This window comes from Rana temporaria, chromosome 1 (assembly GCF_905171775.1).
Source record: "Rana temporaria chromosome 1, aRanTem1.1, whole genome shotgun sequence".
In the NCBI taxonomy this organism is placed as follows: Eukaryota; Metazoa; Chordata; class Amphibia; order Anura; family Ranidae; genus Rana; species Rana temporaria.
This window is the reverse complement of record NC_053489.1, coordinates 178,409,070-178,423,317: the sequence shown is the minus strand read 5'-3', so window position 1 is coordinate 178,423,317 and position 14,248 is coordinate 178,409,070. Positions and strand designations below refer to the sequence as shown.

Sequence of the window (14,248 nt, the reverse complement as noted above, 5' to 3'; positions counted from 1 at the left end):
TTTTTGACGGCAAGCTCTGGAAGCCAGCTTGTTTTTCTCCTTACGAGATCGCGGCCTGGCAGTGACAGGAAGCTCCGATACGGGTGTTAGGTCACTGATTACTTTATTCAGTTTACACAGTTCACCACCAATCTGCAGAAGTTTTCTTGGATTTGGAGTCAGGTCTTCCACATCTGTCCTGCGAGATTTCTTCACAGTGTACTTGTTGTGATGCAGACCATTTTTCTGGTACATATTACTGGGAAGCGTGTCTCTGTCCCATTCAGACGGTCTCAGCATCCCTTCATGTTGAGAAGGCATTAATTGCTCGCTATATTCCCAGAAATACCTTCACTTTCCTCTTTTCCTCGATGACACGGCAGTTATTCCTTTCAAATCTTCAACAGAATCATTTTCATAACCTGGCTCTGAGAAGGTATCACTGATATCATCTTTGTCATCTTCATTGTCTTCTTCCTTGCATTTCTGTTGTTCTGCCAATAAATCATTAAATACTTTACCACTTAGGTCAAACCTTCGCTTATGAATGTCCTTGCCATCAGACAGCTCCAGCATGTACAAGCCCCGATCTGACTCTGTAGGATTTGTAACGTGCAGCCAAACCTGTTCCATTGTGCTTCCTGATTTAAAGTGGAGGTTCCATCAAAAAAACAATTTTGCTTTAAACTCTAGCTAACGACTAAAAAAGAAAAAAAAAAAATTTTTTTTTTTTTTTTTTACTCATCTGGAAATGCCTGTTGCTATGCGGTCCCACAAAATCTGCCATTGAATCCACCTAGGATTCTGACATCATCTCCCTCTAATGCTCCTGGGAAATGTGTGTCATCATTTCCCAGGATGCAGTCCGCTGTCCAATTATCACTCCCCATCCAAGACTTCCAGGAAGTAAGTGCCTATAGGCTTCACATTGCCCACAAGCAAAATGACAACGGTGTAGATATAGTTTTATAAACTATCTTTTTTGAATATCTATGCGGATCGGCGGCGGATTGTAAAATAGTAAGTGACCAGATTTATATTATAAAAACGCAGGATGAAATGGCATACATTTAAAAAATGCTAATTGTGGTTGGAACTCCGCTTTAAGTCGATCTGTACTGCTTACTTTCTTATCTTTGTGGTGCCACACAGGATTCATGCTCTCCATGAAATATTTCACATCGCTGTAAATCTTAATTCCGTCAGCTGTGCCTTTACATTTCAGTGGGGAGGCAGACATTGCACTTATTCTACAAATTTCCTGCATTATATCTTCAATACCTTCTTTGGTAAGATCCATTTCAGTCGTGTCTTCTCCCCTGCTATCTTTTACCATCTTTGTAAAGTCCTTTATCTTCATTTGTAAACTTTTTATTACAAGTGTCCCTGACCCAGTTTGATTATCAAATTGTCCGTTAGATAGTGGTTTCTTGTCCACAGACCACTTGAGCGTGGTCTCTGTTTTGGTATTTTTAACCTTGCATATCATAATATTGTGGCAGTCTTCTGTGACCTTCCACTGCAACTGCTCCTCAAAATGTCAATTGTTGCACGATTAAGAATGCCTATCCGATTCCGTTGATTACAGAGTTATTTGACCACCTGAGCAACCGTTTTCACAAAGCTTGATTTTAGAGGGGCATACAATCTCGACAGGATTAAGGAGGGCGACGAATGGAAAACTGTGTTTAATGCCAGAACAGGTCATTATGTATATCGTAATGCCTTTTGGGCTTTGTAATGCTTCAGCAGTTTTCCAGGAGTTTATTAACGATGTCCTCCGAGATTTGTGGCAGTTATGTGTGGTGGTTTATCTCAACGATATCCGCATATTTTCCAAATCTCTGGATAGCCACCACACAGATGTCTGTCATGTGCTTCAGAAACTAAAAGAGAACAATCTCTATTGTAAATTGGAGAAGTGTGAATTCCATCGTGAACAGGTTAAATTTCTGGGTTATGTAATTTTTACTGCTGGTTTTTCGATGGACCCAGAGAAACTTTCAGCAGTCCTACAGTGGCTTCGACCCGTGGGTTTACGTCCTCTGCAGCATTTTCTTGGCTTTGCCAACTATTTTTGGAAGTTTATTCGTAACTTCTCGTCTCTGGTCAAGCCCCTGACTGATATGACCTGAAAGAATGGTAACCCACAGAGTTGGTCTCCGGAGTCCATTAAGGCATTTGAGAGTCTCAAGGCTGCCTTTGTTTCTGCTCCTGTGTTTGTACATCCTGATCCTATGTTGCCTTTTATCCTTGAAATTGATGCTTCTGAGACTGGAGTTGGAGCCCTTCTGTCCCAACGACCTAGCTCTGAGAGCGCTATGCATCCGTGTGGCTACTTTTCCAAGAAGCTGCACCTGCGGAGTGCAATTACGAGATTGGTGACAGAGAGCTGTTGCCGATCATTTTAGCCTGAAAAAATGGAGACATCTCCCCGAAGGTACCACTGTGCTGGTTCTCATTCTTACTGACCATAAGAATCTCACATTCTTGTCTGAGGCTAAACGCCTCTCTCCCAGAAGGGCACGGTGGGCTCTTTTCTTGTCAAATTTTAATTACATTGTCTCATTCTTACGAGCCAATCAGTCCTTGGAGCAATCACCTACGTTGCTATATTTCTGACCATCATAACAACTGGTCGGACCTTTTACCATGGGCGGAGTTTGCTCAAAATAGTGCCTTGAATTCTGCTTCCTGATTGTCCCTGTTTATGACTAACTATGGTTTCCACCTTCCATGTTGTCTGACTCGTTTGTTCCACAGAGTATTCCTGCATTAGAGGAGCATCTTCGTGGTCTTCATTCCACTTGCCACAAGTCCAGGAGGCTTTGCGACATGCTAGGTACAGACTCTATACTGACCGCAGACGCTGCCTGTGCCTTCCTACCAGGTCGGGGATAGGGTCTGGCTGTCATCTCGCAACCTCCGACTTCGTGTTCCTTCTCTGAAGTTCGCACCTTGGTTAATTGGGCCTGTCCGTATCCTTCGCAGGATTAACCCAGTGGCTTACGCGTTGGACCTTCCTTCTAGTACGCGTATCTCAAATGTGTTTTATGTCTCCTTATTGAAACCTTTGGTCTGCAACCGCTTTACCACCCCGGTGCCACGTCCTCACCCTATACAGGTTGAGGACCATGAGGAGTATGAAGTACAGTCCATTGTTGACTCCCGTAGGTTCCGTGGGCGCATACAGTACCTTGTGCATTGGAAAGGGTAAGGTCCGGAGGAACGCTCTTGGGTCTCAGCCTCGGACGTATATGCCCCTGTCCTCCGTGATTTCCATAGATGTTTTCCCCTCAAGCCCGGTTGTCCTCCAAGGAGGAGGGGTCGTTGAGGAGGTTGTACTGTCAGGGCTGGGCTCAGCTTTTCCTTCTCTGAGCTGGCCGCTCAGCTGTTGACTAATTGCCAGCTCCTATCTCTCCACAGTGACTCACCTGTTGATAATCCGGTTTGTCAGTCCTGCCTACTTAAGCCTTCCAGTTCACTTGCTCTTTGCCTTCGCCTTGGTCAACAGAGACTTTTTCCTGCGTTCCTGTTAAAGACTTTGCTTGGCTGACATCCCTTCTGGCTCCTGATCCTGCTTGCTGTTCTACTACCTTCATCTCTGGCTCCCTGACCTTTGGCTTGTCTGAATACCCGATCCGGTTCCCGAACTCTGGCTATGTTTTGACTACGCTTACTCTGTTTATCTTTTTTATTATTAAACAAGTGTGATTTAACTGTACTTCTGTCTCTGTCTGATTCGTGGTTTCTGACACTTTTCCCCCAATCCTCTCTTGCTTTCTGCCTTCATTCCACTTACTCCAGCAATGCTTTGGTACTTTTTTCCTCTGCGACTGTTAGACCCATATCTTAGTAAGGCATGCTACTGTGGCTGCTCTACTAGTGAACTCTTGATTGCTGTGATGCATTTAGCACGCCTCAATTGTTGAATCTACATGGCCCACTATTCATTTTTTTGCAGCATCCAATTGCAGACTCCCTAACTTCCTAAAGTTCCAAGGTATGATTACCACAAAGATATAATACAAATAGCAGACTAGACCTAGGAAATCCCTCTTAGGGCTCATTCACATGAAGGACCAGGGAGCAGTAAAAAAACAAACAAAAAAAAAACAGGTTGCTGAGCCATGTGTTTAAGGTACCTATTGAACACTGTCATGCAGACACACATTGTGGTGTGGTGGAGCTGTGTTTGGAGGGTTAGATCAGGCAGTAGTGAGGAGGTGACATGTAGATAAAAAATACAGTACAGAGCACCTTTCTAATTACTATTTTTTCCTTAAGACAAACCAGTGCCTGAAATGTCCTTGTATGCCATTCTGTTCTTCTAGTTACCATAAACAAAAATTTCCAGCAAAAATAATTGTTTGTGTTTATATATGACAGCCACCAAACATTGGGTGGTCAGATTGTGCCTGCATGTCTGTTCTTGCATATGACTAAGGCTGTTAGGCTAAGCTGTAACATGTAAGTGGATATGAATCGTTTGGACATTACCCTATGTCAGGGCATGTGCACTTGCCTTACGGCGTCAGCGCCGCTCCTTTTAAGCCCCAGCACAGAGGGGGTCCCGGACAGCAGGGGGATCGGAGGAGGAAGCAATTACAGAGCACTCAAAAGGGAGAGAGAGAGGTGACAGGCAGCTGCTGGTGCGGACGTTTTTAATAAAATACATTTTTAAATACAACCCACTCACTCTTGTCAGAGGTGTAGGCATGTCAGTCTGTGAAGTCAGCTGTCCCATTCTCCCCTCCGATCCACGCTGCTGTAAGGATACAGAGCCGCGGGGAAACTGCAATGTGCTGTCAGCCTGGGATTGCTGTGACCAATCAGAGCGTTCCGGAGGCTTAACCACGCCTCCATCATCAGAGGCTGACAGTTCACATGAGTTTCCCGCGGCTCTGTTCCCTACAGTGATAACAGCAGCGTGGGTCAGAGGGGAGAATGGGACAGCCGACTTCACAGACTGACATGCCTACTACAGCTCTAACATGAAGAGTGAGTGGATTGTATTTAACCACTTGCTTACTGGGCACATAAACCCCCTTCGTTCCCAGGCGAAATCTCAGCGTCCGGCACTGCGTCGCTTTAACTGACAATTGCGCGGTCGTGCGACGTGGCTCCCAAACAAAATTGGCGTCCTTTTTTCCCCACAAATAGAGCTTTCTTTTGGTGGTATTTGATCACCTCTGCGGTTTTTATTTTTTGCGCTATAAACAAAAAAAGAGCAACAATTTAAAAAAAAAATATATTTTTTTTACTTGTTGCTATAATAAATATCCCAATTTTTTTTTAAAAAACTATTTTTTTTCTCAGTTAAGGCCGATACGTATTTTTCGACGTATTTTTGTAAAAAAAAAAATCGCAATAAGCGACTGGTTTGCGCAAAAGTTATAGCGCCTACAAAATGGGGAACAGAATTATGATTTTTTTTATTATTTTTTTTTTTTACTAGTAATGGCGGCGATCTGCGATTTTTATTGGGACTGGGATATTGCGGCGGACGTATCGGACACTTTTGACACAAATTTGGCGCCATTCACATTTATACAGCGATCAGTGCTATAAAAATGCACGAATTACTGTATAAATGTGACTGGCAGTGAAGGGGTTAACACTAGGGGGTGAGGAAGGGGTTAACTGTGTATCCTGGGTGTGTTATAACTGTGTGGGGGGAGGGGGGTGACTGGGGGAGGGGACCGATGCTGTGTCTCTATGTACAAGAGACACAGATCGGTCTCCTCTCCTCTGACAGCACGTGGAGCTCTGTGTTTACACACAGAGCTCCACGTCCCTGCGGTCACCTGCCGTGTCACCGACGATCGCGTGTACCCGGCGGACATCGCGGCCGCCAGGTACACGCATCGGGTCTTCGGCGATGCGTCGGGACAGTTTTTACCCGCCGCGCCACCCAGTGGCGCGCGCGGGTAATGCACATAAAAGGCCGTTTTTAAACGGCCACTTGGCACTTCAGAGCCGCGCTGCGGACGTATTTCGTCTATAGCGCGGATCTCAAGTGGTTAAGCATTTATTTTATTAAAAACTTCTGCACCAGCAGCTGCCACCTCTCTCTCTCTCCCTTATGTTTGGACTCTGTATTCCCCCTCCTCTGTATTTTCTCCCCCCTCCTCTGTATTTTCACCCCCCTCCTCCTCTCTATTTTCACCCCCCTCCTCCTCTCTATTTTCACCCCCCTCCTCCTCTGTATTTTCACACCCCTCCCCCTCTGTATTTTCACCCCCCTCCTCTGTATTTTCACCCCCCTCTTCTGTATTTGCCCCCCCTCTTATGTTTTCCCCCTCCTCTGTATTTTCACCCCTCCTCTGTATTCCCCCCTCCTCTGTATTTTCACCCCTCTCTTCTGTAATTGTCCCCCCTCTTCTGTATTCTCCCCCTCCTTTGTATTTTCACCCCCCCCTCTTCTGTAATTGTCCCCCTCCTCTGTATTTTCACCCCCCTCTTCTGTAATTGTCCCCCCCTCTTCTGTATTCCCCCCTCCTCTGTAATTTCACCCCCCTCTTCTGTAATTGTCCCCCCTCCTCTATATTTTCACCCCTTCTCTGTATTCCCCCCTCCTCTGTATTTGCACACCCCTCCTCTGTAATTACCCCCTCATCTGTATTTTCACCTCCCTCCTTTAATTGCCCCCTCCTCTGTATTTGTACCCTCCTCCTCTGTATTTGCACCCCCTTCCTCTGTATTTGCACCCCATCTCTGTAATCCCCCCCCAATCTCTGTAATTGTCCCCCCTCCTCTTTAATTGTCCCCCACTCCGAACCCCCTGTGTGCTGGTGCCCCGTGATACCCCCTGCCAGCTGCCATGGGGGTATTGGAGGGAGGGGTCTGTACTAAGGGGGATGTCTATACTGAGGGGGGATGTCTATATTGATGGGGGTGTCTGCACTATGGAGGGTGTCTATACTGTGGGGGTCTGCGCTAAGGGGGATTCTATACTAGTGGGGGATCTGCACTAAAGAGGGGAAATCTATACTGATGGGGGGTCTGCACTAAAGGTGGGGTGTCTGCAGTAAGAGGGGGGATTCTACACTGAGGGGGCTTATACTAACGGAGGGTGGTCTGTACTTAGTGTGGGGTCTATACTGACGGAGGGTGGTCTGTACTGAGGAAGGGGGGTCTGTTCTTAGTAAGGGGGATCCATACTGCGTGAGGGGGGTCTGATATATATACATATATGATGTATGGTGTGTGTGTGTGTGCGTGCATGTGCGCGTGTGCGTGCCGGGGGGGGGGGGGGACAAAATGCCCTTTCGCCTGAGTTGGCAAAAATCCTTGCACGGGCCCTGCCCTATGTCTTAACATAATGGGCTTCACATAATTTTTCGGGTTATGAAAAATGACAATTTTTTTTTCGAACATGCTGCATTTTTTAACAACGTTTTAAACTATGTCGTTTTTTCGGGTTGTAAAAAATGATCGTGTGTGGGCTAAAACAACGTTAAAAACCCGCACATGCTCAGAAGCAAGTTCTGGGACGGGAGCGCTCGTTCTGGTAAAACTACCGTTCATAATGGAGTAAGCACATTCATCACGCTGTAACAGACAGAAAAGCGCGAATCGTCTTTTACTAACACGGAATCAGCTAAAGCAGCCCCAAGGGTGGCGCCATCCGCATGGAACTTCCCATTTATAGTGCCGTCGTATGTGTTGTACGTCACCGCGCTTTGCTAGAGCATTTTTTAAAAACGATGGTGTGTGGGCAACGTCGTTTTAATGGTTTTTCTACTTCCCGAAAAACGTCAGATTTTTTCATGCCGAAAAATGATTGTGTGTACACGGCATAAGAACTCTGCTAAAGTACACAGCACACCATATATAACTGACATGTTAAACTGTTGTGATAGATTACCTTTAATAACGTATGGCTGATCACAGTCATTTATAGGTTTCTGTTAAGAATAAATAAATAACCAATAATCCAAAATCTTACTATGCTTTCTTAACATTATAATATAGCTGTTCAATTTTCATAAATACATTGTTTAACATGAAGTTCTTTCTATATATCTAGCTTGCCTTGAGAGTGCTCAATTCTTCCAGATCTGCATACGCCTACGTCTTCTTTTCTTCCTTCTTTTTTCAAAACTATCAAAGACCATTTGTTCATGAACAAGGTCAAGGCGATGTTCCTTTAAAGCTGAATTGCAAATTTTCATTAAAGGTATCTAAAGCCTAAATTAGTTAAAGCGATATTGGTCAATGACATGTTTAAAGCAATCACTAGATTTAAAGCGGTGGTTCACCCTGCAGAACAACATTTCAGCATAAAATCCGGCATAGTAGCGCGAGCTACACTATGCCGGTCTTAATTTTTTTATCCCTGTACTCACGGTTATATCGTAGATAGACGATTCCGTCTGCCGCGGGGAATGGGCGTTCCTAGCAAGAGGGAGGGTGATTGACGGCCGGCTCTGGCACGTCACGCTCCCCGAAGACAGCCGGAGTAGGTCTCGGCTCTTCACGGCGCCTGCGCACAGGCTATGCGCAGGCGCCGTGAAGAGCCAAGCCTATTTCGGCTATTTCCGGAGAAGCGTGACGTGCCAGGGCCGGCCGTCAATCACCTTCCCTCTCCATAGGAATGCCCATTCCCCGGAATCTTCTATGTACGATATAACAGTGAGTACTGCGATAAAAAAATACAGACAGGCATACTGTAGCTCGCGCTACTATGCCGAATTTAATGCAAGAGGGAAAAAAATATTTTTTTTTTTTTTATATAGAGTGAACCCCCGCTTTAAGTAAAAATAATTGTAACATTTATAGAGCAGTGCAGGCTGAAAATAGGGCAAAATGTGTGCCTTGTAAATGTAGCGCTACCCCCATGAGGGCCGCTTAAAGGATCTGTACACCACTTGTTGCCCTGATCTTGCATGTCCTCCGACTCCTCTGACAATGAGTTCTGACATTCTTGTGGTGACAAAAGATATTTAGAAACAGACACAGTCAAGTAAAGAAATTGAATCTTATTTACTGAAGGATTGATAGCAAGTTCAATAACATGAAATTGTATCCAGCTTTCAAAATACCCGAACAGCTTCTGCATCTGATTTGGATACAGGTGCTATTTGCCAAACAATTTTCAGTAGAAGGATCATGTCACACATCCCAGGAGCTGGACAAAATGTGCATAATGTATGGACAGCTTAAGGGTCCTTTCACACGAGCAGACCGTTCGTCCGTTCATTACAAGTCCGTTAACGGACTTGTAATGAATCCCTATGGGAACGCGTCCGTTAGAGGATGGAGCATCCGCTAGCATCCGCGTCAGTCGGGATCCGCTTTTCCGAACGGAAGAAACCCTATTTTTCTTCCGTTCGGCGGAACGGACCGGATGCAGACGGACAGACAGGGCGGTCCCTGCACTGTGTGCGGGGACCGCCCTATCCGCCGACAGCTCAGCGGGGATCCCTGCTGAGCTTTGGCGGACACACGGAGCGGACCCAGAAACAGTCCGCTCCGTGTGAAAGAGCCCCTAGGGAACACTTTTGGTACACTTGGGTTCAAGTGGTCTCCACAAGGACACAGGAAAAGTTTTAAAACGTACACATTTTGCTTCCAGTCCAGCTCTGTATCTTACCCTAGAAACATATTAGGTCAAATCAGGATCACTACAGTTTAGACCAAGGAATAGTTAGACATTTGAATTATTCTGTTGCGTGCAGCTCAGCAGTCAGTGTCTCAACAATGTCCTTGCAGCCTCACATTCAACTTTACCACTCTCCCCAGCCCTACTTGCAGCCTTTACAGGTGCCCCAACATCTAATGTTGGGCCCTGGCCCCTCCATTATACATCCATGGCTACTGGCAGCTGTGGTTGAGCATGTAATTTGTCATTGGCCTAATGCACCCATGTGTGACAAATTTTCTTTTTCTCAAGGAATGGGGCCCAACTTATATGTTTAAATATACTGATCGCCAGAAAAAAAAAACTTACTGCATTTTCTTTTACAGTCTCTACTGCATGTGTTTAGATGTCTCAACATATTGGACAAGAATGTGGAAAAATGCCAAATGTATTTAAATTTCAATTCATTTCATATGGTTTTCCGTTTTTTCTGCAAACACGGTAAGCAATTTTTTAAATGGATCCTAAAGTACTTTGAGTATTGATCTCATCTGCAAAGGTTGAAATATCCATATCAGAAGTTACAGGAAAATTGTGTTCACCCAGTTTTAACATTATGCCAAGTAATGAAAGAGCCATGACAGCTTAAAATATTATTTTTGTGTTTGTATACATTTGTGTGTTTTTAATTGGTAACTTTGACTTTACACATACATACGCAGAGAAACCACGTAACTCTAATTTGGTCATATTCCAATTTCAACCCATTTGTAGCAGGTAGATAGAACACATTTAATTTTCTGGTATTTCTTTATTACAAATAACATAAAATCAGGGCTGCTGGTAGAAATCACAGAACCCCCTACAGCCAACCTGACAGACACCCCACCACTCTCCTCCCCAAATAAACAAAGTTTACTATGCTTCAGGTATGAATGAACACACTGAGTGGTTAGTACCAGTCACTCTTTATGTTCATTCAAAAAAGAAAGGGTCTGGAAAACGTGATATATTTACTGGACACTTCCCCCACTCTCCATCCTGAATGTTCCTATTGTGTGCTTGCAGCTGCCAGCAAGGAGAGGAGGGAAGCTGGCAGCACTGCAGGGGTGGGGATGGGGCACACAGGGGGGTCTGGGAAGCAGGGGGAAATGTATAGTGCACAGGAAGGGAGGGTGATTGATGTGGCGGGTGGGCAATTACTGGAACCAATCCCCTGTATGGCTAAAGGAGAAAGGCTAACAGGAGATTTGTTCCAGTAATTGCCTCCTCAACCTCCCTCCCCACATTCACCCAGCTGTCTGGGCCCCCCTGTTGGCCTTGACCTTGTACAGGAGAACTAGTGGTACCACATTATCCACAGCTCTGCATACAATTAAACTGGTGTTAAGAAATCTTATAAGAAATATATATATATATATGTGTGTAGCGCCCACCCCAATTTCCAGGGGCCTGACGGTGACACCCAAAGACAGGGAGTGCCAACATTCCTCCTCAGGGTGCAGGTTACTAGGCATAGTGGGTAATGTACAAGATAGAAAGATGGGTGCCAGCCACTTTTATGCTTGAACAAAGAGAAGTTTATTTCTCACAAACAGGAAAATGTGGGAGAGAGAGGATGGGGCACAGTACACCCTTTGACAAAAATAGTAACGATCAGCAGACAGGCAGACTCCTTAGACAAAAGGGTGAGATAAGGCAGACAGCAGTACAGGAAAAGAGCCTCCAAGCTGAACCAGCACATCTGTACTTTGTAGAATAGACTGCCTCCTATAGTAACAAAACTTTACTCACAGCATCATACAGAATTCTCTTGGATATGTTCTCTCTTGACGCTCTCCCAGTCACCTCATGGGTCCCCGGTCCATGAAGAGTCACCTCTGGTACTTCTCTAGAACTCCATCCCTCTCAGCATTGTTTCCAGGTATTGAGCAGGCTCTCCTCTGTAAAATCTGGAACACCCAGATAGGCCCCAACAAGACCTAGCAGCCAGGAGAGCTCCTGGATAGGCGTTAGGCGTAGCAGCCAGGAGCTGTTCCTCACACAGCCACCCAGACTGCAGTCTGGGCAGAGAAGACCTAGATCACCTGACTTTCTCCAAATAAATACCTTATCCCGGCATTCATAACGGCCAGTCTGATTGGCTGAGAAAGGTATGTTTATTCATAACCTGACTTCACTGTAGCTCATCATACTAATGCCTGAGGCAACAGTGCCACCTATTGACAAAAGCCACAGCTGAAACAGCATTAGGAGCAAGCCTATTTGATCCATAAAGTCTACAAATTAGCCAGGCTAGCTACCACCGAGCACAGCTAAATTTACCTGTAGCCCTTTTTTAGGACAAGGGTGCTACATGTAGTATAATAATATATAAATAAGCACTGCATTAGTGGAATTATTCTGTGTCTAACATATTTTCAAGGTCTTACTAAAACTCATAACTTGGCCTATGAAGAGTGCGAGTCACAACAAGTTGTGTTTTCCAAAACATCATGTCCTAATGTGCTGAAAATTCCATCCAGGTATGATTTTGCTTATAAATTATGAATGCATTCAGTTTATAGATAAATTGGATTTTTTTTAAAGGTAGCTATAGACCTTTTAAATGGTATAATATAGAATAACTTGTGCGCTGCTATGTGAATGAACCTATTACTGTGAATAATTAACTAGAAACAGCTGCTACTATTCTAAATGTGACCTCACGCTCATAAGAATATATAAAATAAATAATGGTGCGCTTATTCAGTAATCAACCTACAAATTGATTAAATGATACAAAGCAAATGAGCAAAATTGATATTGAGTGCAAATACTAAATAATTAACATGTGAATCCATAAAAGTGCATTTCACTGAAAAGTGAAATTCCAATACGTGCTTGAATATAAATTAGTCACCACTGCCACCTTTAAATGAATTTGCCCCTTACCTCAGAATAAGACCCACCCGGGTCTAATCAAGCCTTGTTTTTTACATAGGAAGATCCTCTGTAATCGGGAACGCCAGCTCCAATATCACACACGCTCTCTTTAGACAGAACTATTTCTCCAATAATACTCAAAATATATAAGGAAAGATCATTGCACAATATCATTTAAAACGATTTATTGTATAAAAACATATGGATGTTGCACTCACACTTTCCACATTTTGTAAAATAGCAAAATAGTAATCCAGATTGCGAGCTCCTCGCCTCCTCACCACAATACCGATGCACGAGACACCAGAAATGATGTCACCAGTTCCATCCGACATGTTGCGTCACTTGTCACTTTGAAGGGATCCCTTTGAAGAAGTCACATGACAAGTGACGCAATTTGCATGTTGATTACTGAATAAGCGCACCATTATTTGCTTTATATATAGGCCTCTGTTAACATCCCTCCCCCCCAAAAAAAAATTCCCCCACCAAATTTCACATTGCTTCAGCAAGAATCAGAATAGCAATTTTGTCAATCATGTTATTTAGTACTGGTATTAAGCAGGGTATACACAGATCCCTGCATTCACAGAGGCGATGTGGATGCAGGGATCTCCCCTGCCACGCTATTGTATTTCTGACAATGGGGATTCCCTCTTTCAGAATACACAGATCAGCACTGCAGCCATTGGCTTCAAGCACCGATCAAATTCTGTTTTTCCAGCAGGACTGCTCGACAGAAGTCAGTCGTTAGATCGGCTTCTGTTGAACAGACAGCAGTACACAATTTGGCCAGTTCCTGCTGAATCGGACGATTTTCAGTCCGTGTATGCCAGTCAGATTAGATTAGATTGAATTTAGTGATCACTTTCCATTGTACTTTCTGCTGTAAACAATAGTGAAATTATAAGTGTTGCAGAGGAACTACAAATCATTGTGTTATACTACTTTATAAGCTTGTAAAAAATGTTTTAATATTTTTTATTTAGGCACTTGCAATAAGTGTACAAAATGATATGGCATGAAAATATTGTATTAGTCCATAGTGCCCAACCTGCAGCCCATTGGTACTTGTTGTGTGACCCCTGAACCCCAGTAGTCCTTAGTAGTCCTAAGACTAGACCTTTAAAGGGGCTATACTGGCAATGATCTTTAGCAATCTCATATAATGTGCCCCCAGCTACAAAGACTAATCATCGGATGTAGTATGTCTGGAGTCTTGACAGTCTTCAATAGTATTACGTAAAATTAATATTATACAGTATGTGGCTTCTCGGTGGCTACAATTAAGACCCCCTAGTCTTTGGCCTATAAAAGTCATTAAGACATGGATTAATGATTTTGGTGTGGAGGAACTTGAATGGCCTGCACAGAGTCCTTACTTCAACCCAATAGAACACCTTTGGTGGGATAAATTAGAGCGGAGACTGTGAGCCAGGCCTTCTTGTCCACATCAGTGTCTGACCTCACAAATGCGCTTCTGGAAGAAAGGTCAAACATTCCCATAGACTCCTAAACCTTGTGGACAGCCTTCTCAGAAGAGTTGAAGTTCTTATAGCTGCAAAGGGTGGGCCAATGTAATATTGACCCCTATGGACTAAGACTTGGATGCCATTAAAGTTCATATGCGTGTAAAGGCAAGTGTCCCAATACTTTTGCTAATATAGTGTAGGTCCGGTTTCAGGCAGGAGGAAAAGCCTGAATGAACACAGATGTCATGGAAGCTCTGCAGTAACACAGATTCCCGTTTACAGATTC

At 44.1% G+C, this 14,248-nt stretch overlaps 1 protein-coding gene across 1 annotated transcript in view; it reads left to right on the top strand.

The window, feature by feature from the left end:
* The first annotated feature begins 1,700 nt into the window (after positions 1 to 1,700).
* The window catches only part of RAD9B (RAD9 checkpoint clamp component B), an 87,765-nt gene continuing 75,217 nt past the window's right edge, over positions 1,701 to 14,248 (top strand). Inside the window, exons 1-5 of the mRNA XM_040353669.1 lie at positions 1,701 to 2,009; positions 2,133 to 2,360; positions 8,012 to 8,161; positions 9,952 to 10,066; positions 11,991 to 12,090. Coding sequence (XP_040209603.1) covers positions 1,701 to 2,009; positions 2,133 to 2,360; positions 8,012 to 8,161; positions 9,952 to 10,066; positions 11,991 to 12,090 — 902 coding nt within the window. The remainder of the gene's footprint in view (positions 2,010 to 2,132; positions 2,361 to 8,011; positions 8,162 to 9,951; positions 10,067 to 11,990; positions 12,091 to 14,248) is intronic.